The 16448-nt window shown below is 44.6% G+C and overlaps 1 protein-coding gene across 7 annotated transcripts in view; it reads left to right on the top strand.

Moving 5' to 3' along the window:
• The window catches only part of PTPRT (protein tyrosine phosphatase receptor type T), a 1099906-nt gene that overhangs the window by 236816 nt on the left and 846642 nt on the right, over positions 1 to 16448 (top strand). Inside the window, exon 1 of one of the 7 annotated variants that reach the window (XM_081556967.1) lies at positions 15754 to 16216. The exons of the other annotated variants lie outside the window; for them this stretch is intronic. Coding sequence (XP_081413093.1) covers positions 16213 to 16216 — 4 coding nt within the window. The 5' untranslated portion in view covers positions 15754 to 16212. Of the gene's footprint in view, positions 1 to 15753; positions 16217 to 16448 lie in introns of those variants that run through there. 7 annotated transcript variants of the gene reach the window in all.

Raw genomic sequence — 16448 nt, 5'->3', positions numbered from 1 at the left:
AAAATAACTAAAATACCCAGTATTCCTGAGAAAAGATATTATAATATATGGAGATACACTTTTAATGAGGGCTAAAACAAGGTTTTATGTTCCTAGAGAACTAGAAATGCCATAAAGATCTTCATCACCTTCTTTTTTCTTCATTTCTGGAAAGTTTTGTTTTACGTATCACTGCTTCAGGATTCCATAGCCTTGGTTCTGCAACTTATAGCTTTCAAATACATTAAAGTTCTCTAGTCAACTATTACTTTTCAAAACAGTCTTTATTTTTAATTACCTGTATTTAATCTTTTAGCCTTTTAACTGCATCCCATTTATCTGTTCATCTCAGTTTTTAAAATTTCTTTTTTTTCATAGCAACCAGGTTTTCTTAAATGTATGGCGAGCACAAAGCAGGTAGCCTGAAATTTAATGGCATTTCATGCAACACATATTTTAGAAAAGTCTGTTTTCCTGGCATACTTTATTCTTTCTTGTTTAATTTACAAAATATCTTTCTAGGCCACCTATTGGTTATATTTTTTGGTAGTCATTTATAAATGGGGCCAGTTCTACCTATCCTCATATGTTCTCCAAAAATAGGGAAATGAATTATTTGGGATGTTGTTAGGGATGCTGAGCATCTATTCAGATGATGTTTGAGACCATTCTACTCCCTTGGCAGACAGAGCTGCTGTGTCACTGTATTCCTGGATGCTTTTTCAAGCCACTTGTTTAAAGAGATGTGTATGCATGTGTGCGTATATGTGTGTGTGTGCACGCGTACCTGGTGTATGCACGTTAGTGTGTGGGGAGGGATATTGGTCGCAGGTGTTGTCCGATGATTGCACCTACCTAGAGAGGGGATACATTTACTGATTTAACTAAATGCAATATTTTACTAACATTATCAAAATATACCTGAATATACATTAAATGTACATATGACCTGGTCAACAACCAGGTAGGCAGTAAGTGAAGTGGGTGGTCAAGGTTTAGAGGTGTTCTTATTCACCTGGGGACTGGAGCTTTTGATTAGTGGAGGGGAAGGACCAGGTGCCAGGAAGTGGGCCAGCTCTTGGAGGTGAGACACACTACCCCAGCACTGGGGTCGGCTGCTGTGGTCCAGGAGTGAGCCCCCCGTGGAGGACTGAGCACTGTTCAGTATCAGCAATAGCAGTTCTCTGACTCCTCTGCTTGCTCCCTTCTAGATTCTCCCCTGGGGCTCAGAACATCTTTATGAAAGTTCTAGTGAGTGTCAGCTATTCACAGAGCCACAGAAGGGCTTGTCAGGGGTCCTGGCTTTAAAGGAAAAGCAGAGTTCTCTGGGGGTAGGTGTTAGTGAGTGCTAGAAACAAGAGTACAAGCAGGTGGGAGTCAGCCTGACACTGAGGTCATTTTTTGTTTGTTTGTTTGTTCTGTTTTTCCCAGTTGTCCCCTCTGAGTTCGATTCTTGTGCGCTTTGGTTTTCTGGTGTGGTAGAGGCCAATCATTATATGTATCTGAGTCCCTGTTTCCTCGTTTGTAAAATGGGGATGATAACTCCTGTCTTCCAGGGGTTTGGTGTGAACTAAATGAGACGATACATTTAAACTACTTACCCTTGTCCTTGGCACTGGAATCTGTGCTTAACCAAATATGATTTTCTTTTCCTTTGTTCTCCTTGAATAAGGGATACTCTGCTTGGTTTAGGGTTGGAATTCAGTTTAAGATTATTTCTTTTGGTTATCACTGCTGCTTTAGGTTTTTTATGGTTTTTTTTTTAATGTAGCCAGTATGTGTGTTGCACTTTCTATGAACCGTATATTGTTTTAAGCACTTTGCATGTATTAACTCATCTTATCTTTGTGAGAACCTTTGTGGAGGTATAGGTACTATTTTATCTCTATTTTACAGATGAGAAAATTGTGGCACAGAGACCATAAGAAAACCTGCTGGAAGATACTTCTCGAAAAAGTTTGAATCCAGGTGTTTTTAATTCATTCTTAACCATTAGGTTAGTCATTAGGATAGGAAGTTTGGTGCAATTTGGTAACATTTTAAAATAGTTGGAAAATGAAGATGAAACTTCATTTCAAGATGAAAAAAGATACTTGGTGAAATGAAAAGTATAAGAAAGTGGAAATGTTTTGCATTTCCTTGATGATTGGTTAATTAAACATCTTTTCATGTATTTTTTGGCCATTTCTATGTCTTTAGAGAAATGTTTAAGTCCTTCACCAATTTTTAAATCAAGGTTTTTTGTTTGTTTGTTTTTTGCTATTGCATGGTAGGAATTCCTTATGTGTTTTGGATATTAATCCCTTATCAGATATGTTTCCAAATATTTTTCTCCAATTTTATAAGTTGCCTTTTCACTCTGTTGATTGTTTCCTTTGCTGTGCAGAATTTTTTTAGTTAGTTTGATGTAGTCCCACTTATCTAATTTTGCTTTTGCTACTTGTGGGTTTTGGTGTTATATCTGAGATACCATCACCAAGTCCAATGTTATGAAGCTTTCCCCTAATGTTTTCTTCTAGGAGATTTACATTCTAGGTCTTATGTTTAAATCTCTAATCCGTTTTGAATTGGTTTTTGTGTGTGATGTAAGATAAAATTCAGTTACATTCTTTTGCATCTACATATCCTGTTTTCCCAACTCCATTTGTTGAAGAGATTTTCCTTTCCCCATTGAGATGTCTCCTCACACTTTAGGTTGGCTATTATAAAAAACCCCAAAGATAACAAGTTGTCAGGGATGTGGAAAAATGAGAACCCTTGTACATTGTTGGGAATGTAAAATGGTCCAGCTAGGGAAAAGAGTGTGGCTGCATCCCAAAAGATTAAAAGTAGACTTACTGTATGATCCAGTAATCCCACCTCTGAATATATATCTAAGAGAATTGAAATCAGGGTCTAGAAGAGACACATGTGTATTTCCATGTTCACTGCAGTATTACTCACATAAGCTAAGATGCAGAAACAACCTGAAGGTCCATTGACAGATGAATGGATTAAAAAAAAAAAAAAAGGTGCTATATACATGCAATGGAATGTTTTTCATCCTTAAAAAAAGAAGGAAATCCTGCTGTATGTGATAACGTAATTGTATGGGAAGGACATTATCCCAAGTGAAATAAGCCACTCACAGAAAAACAAAGGCTGCATGATTCCACTTACATGAGGTGTCTAAAATAGCTAGACTCATACAAATGGAGATTAGAATGACGGCTTCTAGGGGTTAGGGCAGGGGATTATGGGAGGTTGCTTGCTATACAACAGATATAAAGTTTCAGGTATAAAAAATGAATAAAGTCTAGAGATCTGCTGTACAACACTGTGCCTGTAGTTAATGATTCTGTGTTGTACATTTGTTTCTCATGTGGTGTTATTAATGCAAATGATAGAAAGTGGGAAGAGTAAGAGAGGTCAGAAGGTAGAGACTGTATGATATTATTATCATGAATCAGTGAGTATTGGTTTTTCAGGCAAATACGGGTTCAATTAAGGCATCAAAGGCAGAGTTGCCATCTTGAAGAAGTGCTTCTCTCCCAGGAGATTTACAAGCTAATAGCCAAGAGAAGAGCGAGCTGGCATAGGGGTGATGGGTGGGGTGACATATGTCCCAGTGGGCTGAGGACAGTCCTGGTTTATGTCTTTCGTTCACCAGCATAATTGTTATTATTATTTTTTAATGTTAATGTTTGGCTGCCGCGGGTCTTCGTTGTTGTGACTGGGCTTTCTCTAGTTGCGGCGAGCAGGGGCTCCTCTTCACTGCAGTGTTTGGGCTTCTCATCGCCATGGCTTCTCTTGTTGGGGAGCACAGGCTCTAGAGCAATTGGGCTTCAGTAGTTGTGGCACACGGGCTTAGCTGACCCCCAGCATCTGGAATCTTCCTGGACTAGGAATCCAACTAGTGTCCGCTGCATTGGCAGGTAGATTCTTAACCACTGGACCACCAGGGAAGTCCTATAATTATTAATAACGGTCCTCTTCTTTCTCAAAATTGTCCTGGTATATATGATTAGTTACACATTCACCTTAGTAATCAGGTGGGGGAAGTGCAGGGAACAGGTGAAAAATGTTCTAGCTGGACATTCTGAGAGGTGAGGTCCTTTTTATCCCTGGACATCAGATCATTATCTGCAGGTGAGGTGGTTAGACCAGCCATCACCTATGTTTCTTTCTTCTTAATTCCACACTTGCCTAAGCTTTCACATTTTGGAGGTGAAGCATGCCCAAAGGGTGAGGTGTAATTTGTACAAGCAGCCCAGAGCCTGTCTGTAGGACCAACTCTTTCTGCCAAGCTCTTTTCTGGGCCCCCCTGCTTGACTGATTACAATAAATGAGGTGTCATTTAAGAGCAGATGATGTGGAGATTGCAAGTCTGGGCCCGAAAGAACGAAATATTAATTGATAAAAAAGTAATTAATGAAAACCTAATTAAAGCAGACATTCTGAGCAGGGCACTCCTGGAACCCTGGGACGGTCTCGATTACCGACTTTCCTCCGAGCTTATAATGTGTAATTGGGAGGTGTTAGGCTCTAATGGATGAGATTAATACAAAAATTAATTAATGAAAAAGGAAATTAAATGTGAGTTTGTTAAAAAAATTTCCAGAGGTGGGTACGTTCCACTGGAATAGTAACTACTAGAAAGTTTATTGATGAAAATCTTCGCAGATGATAAAGGCTTGCATGTGGGACTGACATGGGAGGTCCTGTCTTGTGACAAACTCACCCTGCATCATTTGTCTCCATTAAATGGCATCTGGAGACTCCCTGACAGTCCAGTTGTAAAGACGCTGCCTTGCAGGCCAGGAGACGTGGGTTCAGTCCCTGGTTGGGGAACGAAGATTTCACATTCTGCGAGACAGCTAAGCCTGCATGCTGAAACCACTGACACCCTGAGCCCTCGTGCCACAGCTAGAGTCTGTGCTGCAGCGAAAGAGTCACATGGCACAGCGAAGATGCTACATGCCACAACTAAGACTCAAGCAGCCAAATCAATAAATATATTTTTAAAAATAGCATCTGACATCAGCTAGGGCTGTGAGACTCTTAATATGGAAAAATCAGAAGTTTTTCACTTTTTCTTGAGGAGAGAAAGTTCACTCTGGCCTCCCTCTGATGTGTCCTCACTCCTACAGAGGAAGGTAAACAAAGATGGGGTCTTTTAGTGGCTCAAAAAAGAAATAGACTCTTGAATCAATGTAGAGTATGGGATTAAAAAGAAATCTACTCTTCTTCAGCTATATGAAAAATTAACTTCCCTTCATATCCACGAGACCTGTTTTTACAGATGTTTATGAGCTAATGACGTTTGCAAGGGCCCCTAATAATGTTGGCTTGCCATGAGGACTCTCCTCTCCTATGTGCTTCTGTGCACCATGACTTGACCTTCTGCATGATTCATTGCTCTGTTCTATTGATCTGTAGTTAATTACTTCTGGGTTTCGATTTTTCTCCTTTGAAATGAGTCAGGGAGTTGAGGCATGCTCAGCACAGTTCACGATGCTGCTCTAGCTGCTTCTGGAATTTAGTGTGCACCAAAGTCACTTAGGGAGCTTGTTAAAAATGAATGAACTCTGTGGTCCCATCCCATCATTGAAGCTGCTCCTTTAGTTTTGGGGTATGGCCAGAGAATCTGCATTTTCATGTTGTGCTTTAGATTCAAATGCCAGGGGCACTGGGATCTTTGAGTCGAATGCTTTTTCCCACTGAATGAATGAATCCTTACTTTTAATTCAAAGATTTGGGTTCTCTGGACTGAATGTGTCCGCTCAAAATACACATGCTGAATCCTCACGTCCTGTGTGATGGTGTTTGGAGGTGGGGGTTTTGCAGGTGATTAGGTCACCCTCATGCATTAAGTAAAAGAGGCCCTAGAGAAATCCCATGCCCCCGTCTGCCGTGTGAAGTTGCAGTGGGTTCTCACTAGACACAGAATCTGTCGATGCTTTGATCTTGGACTTCCCAGCCTCCAACACTGTGAGAAATAGATTTCTGTTGTTTGTAAGCTATCCAGTCTGGAATATGGTGAGGGCAGCCTCAAAGAGCTGAGACAGTGTGTGTACTGAACTCAGTTTATGTGCCCGCCACATTCTCTTGGGCTTGTCTGTCCCCTGGCCTTGACTTCCTGCTCAGCGTACTGTACCCACCTTGGTGGAAGGTGCAGCATCTTTGGTGTCCAAACTTGAGCAGGTAGAGCCTGGATGAGTCCTGTTCCATGGAGTGTGATCTTTTTCCAAGGGCTGCCTGGAGGGGATTTGGTATCACAGCCTGTGCATGCAGGAGTCGGGACTCTCTGCAGGGTGAACTTGAGTGAGAGAGCCAGGAAACAAGGCAGCAGACAAATTCCTCTCCCTTCCTTTCCTAGAAGGAACTATCCAAGGCAGAGAGGCTCCACATAGCTGCACCCAAGCTACTGGCTGCGTTAGCTTGTGAAGCTGTGGCCCACTTAAGGATGTACCATTAGGTGTGGGTTTTTCCTCCTTCACTGTTTCACTTCTCCTTTTCTTTCACTTTTGCTACCCGGGCATTGCATTCAGTCTTAGTGAGAGTGTGTTGCTTCAGGCTTTGTCCCTGGACTGGCAGTGAACTTGCTGGCTGGGACTCCTGAGCAGGTCAGATAATCTTAGTGAGCGTTCACCTCTCCATCTGGTAAATGGGTACAGCAATCTTAGTACTTTCCTTATGGGGACATTTCAAAGCTCAGTAACATTTATAATATATTTATTAACTTAATTATAATAAATATGTTTAATATAATAATAAGATATGGAAATGAATACAGTATGCCAGGATGCTTGTTCCCATCCCCGGGGGAGAGAGCTCCTGCCTGGAAAGACTTTCCTGTGTCTTCCAACAATCCCTCCTTTAAGTTCTGCTCACCAGGCCTCATCATGGTTCTGTTCCCCAGAGTTCTCTTTAGGGAAGAATGTGATGATCGAATAATAGGAAAATCTGGTGTGCTTGAAAGGTCTCCTGGGAAAGCCGTACTTTGGAATCTAGGTTACACATCAGCCTCTTGTGAGTTGGATCCATTAAGTTAGTCCCGCTGAGAGCAACCAACTTTGACAGGCTTGGGTTCAGAACTTGTAGTGCTGAGGGTCTACCTCAGCTTGGGTGATCATACCCCAGGGCAGCCATCCTGTCCTGTGTGAGAGGTCTTGGAGGCCCCTTGGCCCCTGTGATCTCTCTCTGGCCTCTGTGTATCTCTCAGGGTGTGATACATCCTCCAGGGCTGTGATCTCAACTAGGGGTTACTTTGTCTTCCAGGGGACGTTCAGCAATGTCTGGAGAAATTTTTGGTTGTCACACCTGGGAGAGGTACCCAGAGCATCTGGTGGGTACAGGACAGGTATTCTGCTCAACATCCTGCGAAGCACAGGACAGGTCTTCCCAACAAAGAATTATCCAGTCCAAAATGCCAGTAATGCCAACGCTGAGAAACCGTGGTCTGGACAGGCTCGGTCATCTGGGGTCTGCCTTACAGGGACAGTAAAAAATCACCAAGGGAGAATTCTTCTGTCTCTGCAGGAGCCAGAAAATTTAACTTCTCCACGGGCTGAGAAGCCTCAGATGGATGACTCCTCTGAATCTTGGGGCTGGACCTTCTTGTACGAGTCTGGTAAACTCTATTCAGTAGGGGCTAACTGCATGTGGAGGTGAGAGATGACTTTCCTGCTAGAAGTAGTGGTCACTCAAATTCTTCTTCAAACAAGCAGTAAACCGTGGTTTCACTACTAACTCACTGATGACTTAACCCGAGGACGGCAACAGCTATCATGGCAAGAGCATGGACTCAGACCTGTTTTTCCAATCCTGGCTTCACTTTTTATTGAGCTGTGTGACTCTGAGTAAGTTTCTTAATGTCTCTGAGCCTCAGTCTTGTCATCTACACACTGGAGGTGGCCATGTCTGCCTTGCCATGTGCTTGTTGATGGAGAGCTTGGCACTGGTAGAGAGGTCCATCCTTCCCCACCTTCATGTAGCCTTCCAGATAAGGGAACTGACATTTGGTTCAGATTTTCTTTCTTTCCCTCCCTGTACTCTCAGTTGACTTGGACCAATTGTATCTGTAGGTTCTGCAGAGGAAGGAGTGGTGTTAAAAAGACTAAAGCTGATGAAGAAGGGACCCATTTCATCCATGACCTGAATGGGCATGAAAATGTCTATTAAGGCACTCTTTATTCAGCTTAAGATTTTTAAAAACTTAATGTAATTTTTTAATTAAAAAAAAACCCACCCTCTCTTTAGATGTCTGCAGTTTGTGCTCTTGTATCTATTTTAAAGGTGAGAAAGGAGAGCCTCAGAGAGGTTCAGGCTGTACCCAAGGTCATATCCAGCAAGATGCTGGCAGATCTATTTCTAAACCCCTCGTTCTGTAACCCACTCTGAGGTTTGTCCTCTGGACCAAATGGACTAGCACATTTAAGAACTTACTGAGGCAGTTGGGGTGTGTTTTTGTTCTCTATTTGCTTTGTGGCTGCATAAAAAGAGACAAAAAGGTTCTGAAGGAGCAGGACATGAACTACCCGATTTGGCCTGTTCAGCCTCATGATTATGGCTCCATAGACATTCTGGTTTGGTGATTGTCCTAAGTGGGATGGATGGGGCCCCATGTGCTGGGAAGGCTTTCCTGGTGAAGGAGGGTGGGAGGATGTGTGTGGAGCAGGCCTGTGGCAGCAGCAGGTTGAAGCCTTGTGGGAGGAGGAGAGGGACAGGACTGGACACCAAGTGGCCGATGAGCCTGGTCTGCTCTGCATCCTCTCTCTTGACCTTCTGCCAACTCTTTACCCCTGACAGCTTCTAGTGTTCCTCTTGGCTCATGGTCTGGGGGCTAGAAACAGGGGTCTGAATGTCTTTCCCTAAAATGGAAGTTTGGGGTCTTAAAAAATGTTTTCTTTCCCAAGCCCTGTCTCTGTCTCATTTATATGCTTCATCTCTTTTATTCCTTATAGCAACTCTAGGAGGTGGGTATCAGTTCAGTTCAGTCACTCAGTTGTGTCCAACTCTTTGCAACCCCATGGACTGCAGCGTGCCAGGCTTCCCTGGCCATCACCAACTCCTGGAGCTTGCTCAAACTCATGTCCATCCAGTTGGTGATGCCATCCAACCATCTCATCCTCTGTCATCCCTTTCTCCTCCCACCTTCAATCTTTCCCAGCATCAGAGTCTTTTCCAATGAGTCAGTTCTTCGCATAAGGTGGCCAAAGTATTGGAGTTTCAGCTTCAGCATCAGTCCTTCCACTGAATATTCAAGACTGATTTCCTTTAGGATGGACTGGTTGGATCTCCTTGCAGTCCAAGAGATTCCCAAGAGTCTTCTCCAGCACCACAGTTCAAAAGCACCAATTCTTTGGCGCTCAGCCTTCTTTATAGCCCAACTCTCACATCTATACATGACTACTGGAAAAACCGTAGCTTTGACTAGATGGACCTTTGTCAGCAAAGTAATGTCTCTGCTTTTTAATATGCTGTCTAATTTGGTCATAGCTTTTCTTCCAAGGAGCAAGCATCTTTTAATTTCATGGCTGCAGTCACCATCTGCAGTGATTTTTGTAGTCCAAAAAAATAAAGTCTGTCACTGTTTCCATTGTTTCCTCATCTATTTGCCATGAAGTGATGGGACCAGATGCTATGATCTTAGTTTTCTGAATATTGAGTTTTAAGCCAACTTTTTCACTCTCCTCTTTCACTTTCCTCAGGAGGCTCTTTAGTTCTTCTTCACTTTCTGCCATAAGGGTGGTGTCATCTGCATATCTGAGGTTATTGATATTTCTTCCAGCAATCTTGATTCCAGCTTGTATTTCTTCCAGCCCAGCATTTCTCATGATATAGTCTGCATATAAGTTAAATAAGCAGGGTGACAGTATACAGCCTTGACGTACTCCTTTCCCAATTTGGAACCAGTCTGTTGTTCCATGCTCAGTTCTAACTGTTGCTTCTTGACCTGCATACAGGTTTCTCAGGAAGCAGGTCAGGTGGTCTGGTATTCCCATCTCTTTAAGAATTTTTCACAGTTTGTTGAAGGAGGTGGGTATGATTATCTGCAATCCACAGCTGAGGAAATTGAGGCTCCTATAGCCTGTAAGTGGGTGAACTGAGATTTAGACTCAGAGCTAGGTTACTCAGTCAGTCATCAAGTCCTGCTGATAACTCTTGAATCTACTTCTGTCTCCCTGTATCCACTGCCATCATCTTGGGCTAAGCTGTCATCAGCTCTCACCTGGACCACTGATAGACCATGCATGACTCCCCTGCACTCACCCGTGTTTCCTCTCAGCCCATTTCCTACTCCAAAGACATTGAAATCAAGGATTGGGACCTTTTCTCAAATATCCACTACTGAATCCCCAGTGCTTGACATCATTCCTGGCACACAGTACGTGCTCAAAACTGTTGTGAATGAATAAACGAATGATTAGATTTGCATTTTGGAAAATTATCCTGGTTAATGTGATTTGCTCATCCATTCGCCATCTTTCTCTCCGTCACCTGTCCCCTCCCCATCCATCCATCCATCCATCCATCCATCCATCCATCCATCCTTCATCACCCTCATTCATCTGTCTCTTTATTCATCTAATCAATTTTATCAGAGCAGTAAAAAGGCAGCGCACATTTAGTGCTATTAGGTCAGACTGAGATAGGTATTATAAAAGGGCTCTTTGATGCAGAAAACATCACATGATTTCTTAAGAGTGAATCAAGATAAAAGCAGGCACTTTTCATGAGTTTAACATGTGCCTGAAAATTTGGACCTTCATCTAAAATATTAAAATACAACCTGTGCTTTTTCTAATTTTCTTCATAGATGATCAGAGACAGCATGAGTAATTCAAATACAAGCTAAATTCTAATCCCTTGCCTGTTAGAAAGCTACTTGCACTTTGGGGTGCAAAACAGAGATTGCAGACATATTAATATTTAAGAGCTTAGAGACTGTCTCAGCGAAGGTGGAGGCATGTAAAACAAGCACCCGCTTCAGAGCAGCTTTTCATAAGGTCCGGGTAGGGGGCTGTGCAGTCTCACTAAGGGTCTCTGTCCGCCATCCCGGCTGCTACCCCACACACCAGGCAGCCCGGCTCTGCCTCTGAGTTGGAGTTTGGAACTCTTGGTACCCCAAAGAGATCCCAGGGATTCTCTGCTGCTTTCACAGACTTTTCTGCCTATGGTCATAGTTAACAAAAGCAGCTAGGTGAGGAGGGACGAGATTACCAGCGCAAGAGCCTCATAAATATGAGATGAGACGGCTGGGATGGAAATGAAAGTTGAGATGCTCAAAAATAAAGCGAGAAAGAGCCCTGGCCCCGTATAAGAACAGGATTGATCTCTGTACGCTGACAGAATGTACGATTTTCCCTTCACTTTACTACAGTGCTTCTGTTTCTATAGAAACCACCAATTTTATAGACAGAGAGGCTGTGTGAGAAGGCGCGGGGCGTTCAGTTTGAAGCCAAGTGCCGTCAGGGCATTGGCACTCCCAGCCCTGGGGAGGGGCCTTTCTTCTTCGCTAGCTAACTAGCTCTCCTGGGGATAGTTAATGATTACCCGGCTTGGAACCTGTCGCTATTATTATAATAACACTTGCAGGGCTTCTTCCTTCCGTAGAGCCCCTGAAGACACGGCTAGTTCTAGGACTCTTAGAAGCGTTCCAGAGGGCAGTGGCGCACAGCCCTCCTGCCTTTCATTCATTCATTTGCTCAGCAGATACACACTGATACCTTAGCACCAGACACCGTGCCAAACCCTGGAGGAGTCCACACCTTAGTAAGGGAGTCAGACAGGCAAGGCGACAACTTCATTTCGGTTCTACCAGAGAGGTTTTTCTGGCCAGGCTCCCTTAGAGAGAAGAGGCTGGAGCTGGTTGGATCTCAGGCAGGGGCTGGCAAAGATAAGGAGGGTCTGAGTGTTTCAGTTAGTTTTTGCTGCATAACAAGCTACTCCCAAGGTACTAGCATTGACCAACAGCTGTTTTCTATGTCTGTGATTCTGTGGATTGGAAATTAGGGCAGGGCATGGTGGAAAGGTTTGTCTCTGTTCCATGTTTGCAGCCTCAGCTGGGGTAGCTCAAAGGCTCAAGATGGCTGAGTAATAGTTTGACTGTTGATTGTTCTCACCATTTGATATCTGCTGTGGCTGGATTGTCCAAGAATGGATTTTCTACCCATGTGTCTAGCACCTGGCTGGATGACTTAGAACAACTGGCCTCATACCTTCTCTTCACTAACATAGGCTTCCTTCCATTATGGCCTTCTCGGGATAAGTTGGACTTCTTCATGGCAGTGGGTGCTATGAGGCTCATGATGACCTAGCCTCAGACATCCCAGAGCATCACGACCACGGCCTTCTGTTTGGAAAACTAATTACTAAGACTAGAGCAGATTGAAGGGGAGGGGAGGGCTGGGCCCTCCCTTTCAGCAGGGGAATGGCACACATGTCTGGGGAGGGAAGGAGCTGATGGCAGACACCTTGGAGATGAACTTCCCGAACTTCTGTTTTCAGGAAAGAGGTGAGACTCTAATGAAGAGGAAGTCAAGATTGTAATGTTGCAGCAATGTGGTTGCTGGACAATGGGTCTGACAGGTGGGAAGAGGATGGTAGGGAGTGGGAGATTGGTATTGCACATGGTGAGGGGCTCTTGGCTCACATTTTGATTCAGAGAGTGTGTTTCACAGTGTGTCCATGTGGCAGAGATCATGAAAAATGTCTGTGGGCACTTGTGAGTGTGATGCTCAGAGTGGAGTTAGGCCTGGTGACGTAGGCCTGGCAGTCATGATTCTGCCAGTCATGATTCAGTCATGATAACTAGCTGCGGCTGCTGCTTGTACACAACAGACTCCAACCCAAAGTGGCATAAGCAAAAAGGGAATAGGTTGGGCCATTTACTTGAAAAACCCTGGGGTTGGGCTCTTCAAGCATTGCTGGACCGAGAGTCTCACGTGAGTCATTGGTTCCTGGCCTCTCTCATCTTTTCGCTTTGCTTTCTTATGACCTGGCGGAACTCCTGGGCATGCTTTCCTCTTAGGGAAGGAAGAAGGCCGCATCCTTATACCTCTAGGATCAGTACTAGGGAGAAAACTGCTCATTGCCAACCATTCAAAGCGTGGACCATACTTCTGCTGGCTTGTATTGGGTCCAAGACCATCCCTGAACCATTTACTTTATTTAGCCGGGGGTTTGCAGGATTCTGATTGGCTGACTCTGAGTTAAGTGTCCATACCTGGGGCAGGGTAGGGTAGGGAAGGCCAGCTCTCCAGAGTATGACCCAGATGTTCTTAGAGATGAATGAGGAATGGGTATAGGACAGCTCGAGCAGTACTGTCCTCTCCAGGGGACAGTTGAGGCTTAGGGAATAAATGAGATGGTCCAGGAAGAGAGTGTTATGAATGAGAATGGGGCCTGGGATAGGCCCCTGAGTAGCATCTGATAGACAGGCTAAGAAGACAGACACCATGAAAAAGTCAGGGATGGAGTACCCAGGGCAGGGGTGGGTGGGAGGAGAACCAGTGGTATGTGGCTTTCCAGAAAGCAAGGGAAGGATGCATTTCAAGAGGCAGTGGTAAGTAAGTGTTGGAAGTGCCTTGTGGAAACCAACTGGGATTCACTCATTCATTTAACAGATATATACTGAGCACCTACTATGTGTCAGGCACTGTTCTAGTACTGGGGATACAAAGGCAAACAAAAGAGACAAAATCCCCTGCCCTCAAGGATCTTACATCCTAGATCTATGGACAAGGTGGAGACCTTGGTGAGAACTGTCTCAGTGGCTGGCAGATGGCACTGTGTTGAAGAATGAGTGGAAAGTGAAATGATGGGAAAGGGTGTGTGTGTGCACGTGCAGACACTCATTCGTGTTCGACTCTTTGGAACCCCATGGACTGTAGCCTGCCAGGCTCCTCTGTCCATGGGATTTTCCAGGCAAGAATACTGGAACAGGTTGCCAATTCCTACTCCAGGGGATCTTCCCAACCCAGGGATCGAACCCGTATCTCTTGCATCTCCTGCTTTGGTAGATTGGTTCTTTACCACTGCACCACCTGAGAAGCCAGATGTGAAAGGTAATTGAGTTCAATTCTCGCAAGAAGTTTGGTTGTCAAGGGGAGGAGAGAAAAGGATCAAGGGCTGGAGTGGATGAGACATTGGGCAAATAGTTTATTCTTTTTTGGCTGAGCAGCTTGTAGGATCTTAGTTCCCTGACCAAGGATTGAACCCTTGCTCCCTGAAGTGGAATCATGGAGTCCTAACCACTGGACTGCCGGGGAATTCCAGTTTAGTTCTTTTTAATGTGAATGGGGCTCTCTGTTTCCATGAATATGTTAATTATTTTTCAGTTGCCTCAAATATTGTGATATTGTGTATGGGCTGGTCAACTCTGAGAAGACCTCATCACTTGTCTGTTTACCTAAAGGAGATTCAGGTAGGCATTTGGAGGGAGAGACGTAGTACTAGAATTTTCCCTGCCGCAAGAAGAAGGGCTGGATTGTCCTGCCATCCAGAGAGAAGAGGAAGAAGCCCCTTCCCACCTCCCTTTAGTACCTCTGCTGTGAGGGGCTGGGGTAAAACCTGGACAGCATTTAAGCACCCACAGTATGCAGAGGGGCTTCCCTGGTGGCTCAGACAGTAAAGAATCTAACTGCAATGCAGGAGACCTGGGTTCAGTATGGGTCAGGAAGATCTGGAAAAGGGAATGGCTACCCACTCCAGAATTCTTGGCTGGAGATTTCCATGAACCAAGGAGCCTGGCAGGCTACATTAGTCCATGGGGTCGCAAAGAGTCAGACGCAACTGAGAGACTAACACTTTTGGTATGCAGAGAAGATGTATTTTAACCTGCTCGAGTCTCTCCATCCTAAACAAAACAAATAATCCAATCTCCGTGTGAGCCTGCATTCTTGATTTTTAAATTCCTCCTTCTCCCGCACCGTGCCAACTGCTTGTGAATGGGGATCTGGGCAGATCTTAGGTAGCACGGGGGCAGGGACGGGGGTAATGTGGATAATTGGCCCCTGGATAGTTGAGAGTTGATTGTAATTAACCTGTTTGGGAAGCACAGTGCAAGATCCCATACCTGCATGTCTCATGCAATCTGGTCAGAACCCTCTTTGTAGCTGCTGGCTTTCACCTGACATTCCATGGTTCTCAGCTGAGGTTTATTTTTTACACTCCCTCCCACCCCCAGGTAACATTTGGCAAGGTCTGGAGACATTTTTTGGCTGTCATGACCGGGCAGCGATGTGGCTGGAATCTAGTGGGTAGAAGCCAGGATGCTGTTAAACATCCAACAATGCACAGGGCAGCCCCCCAGGAAAGGAATAACCTACTCCAAGTGTCGGCAGCGCCGAGGTTGAGAAACCCTTCTGTTTATGTGGCAGAGGGGAGTGGCCGTGATGTTGAGTGAAGGAAGACTTGGAGCAAAATCTAGATGAGTATGTAGCGCAAATGATGGCGAGACTCCCACTAGAAGATAATGGATGTTGAACACTAGGACAGAATTTCTTTTTTCACCAGAGAATTCAGCAGTTGCATTTATAGCCACAATTTGAGGCTCTTGTCTAAGGAGCTGATAACATTCCGACCTTGTGTCATGTGCATAGCATTCTCTGCTGATGCCCCAGTGGGGTCAGGTCACAATTTGTTATCCTTGCAGCTAGGATGCAGCAAAATTTAAACTCTCGGGGTTGCTTATTTCTTGGAATTGCCGCGTTTTGTTTTCTTTAGCAGAAGCATACAGGCACATACATATTAATGTTCCCCCTTCTCTTTATGAGTGCTGGGTCTCCCGGAACCAGGCAGGGCTGCACTCTGGTTTCCTTCACTGGTCTGGTCCTGCCAACTGCCACCCCATGGCACTCCCCAGGGTGATGCATGGGGACGGGCTGCGTGTCCCCACCTCAGGGCTTTTGCAGATGGAGAAAGATTCCAGGTGAATTTGATTCTGACTCTCCCACTTCTCAGGGTATCAGGGGAGGAGAGAGGCTCTCTGCTATGAATTCTCTGTATCCCACGCTGGATACTTTGTCATCTTCAACTGACAAGTGGTGCAAAGCCCAGTGGACATACGGATCCATGCTGCAGCGGGGTGAACCTCCAGAATGCGATGTGAAGTGAAAGAAGCCAGACGCAGAACTCACACATGAGATGACTCCATCCACGTGAAATGTACAAAATAGGAGAATCCATAGACACAAAAAGCAGATTCGTGATTGCCAGGTGCTGGAGGGGGATGGGACTGACTTCTTAATGGGTGAGTGGGGGGTCTTCTTTGAAAGTGAAAACATGTTTTGGAACTGGTTCCGGGTGGTGGCTACAGTGTTGTGAAGGTACTAAGAATGCTACAAATTCTACGTTTGTAAATGATTAATTTTATGCCATGTGAATTTCATCTCAATTGAAAGAAATAATCCGATAGGCTCAGTGGTCCATCACTAGACCACAGAGCCCTGGACCCACTGCAGGGTGTGTGGGCACTGCAGGGG

Source organism: Giraffa tippelskirchi, chromosome 13 (genome assembly GCF_054371585.1).
Source record: "Giraffa tippelskirchi isolate mGirTip1 chromosome 13, T2T-mGirTip1v1.2.pri, whole genome shotgun sequence".
In the NCBI taxonomy this organism is placed as follows: Eukaryota; Metazoa; Chordata; class Mammalia; order Artiodactyla; family Giraffidae; genus Giraffa; species Giraffa tippelskirchi.
This window is presented reverse-complemented; position numbering and strand designations above follow the sequence as displayed.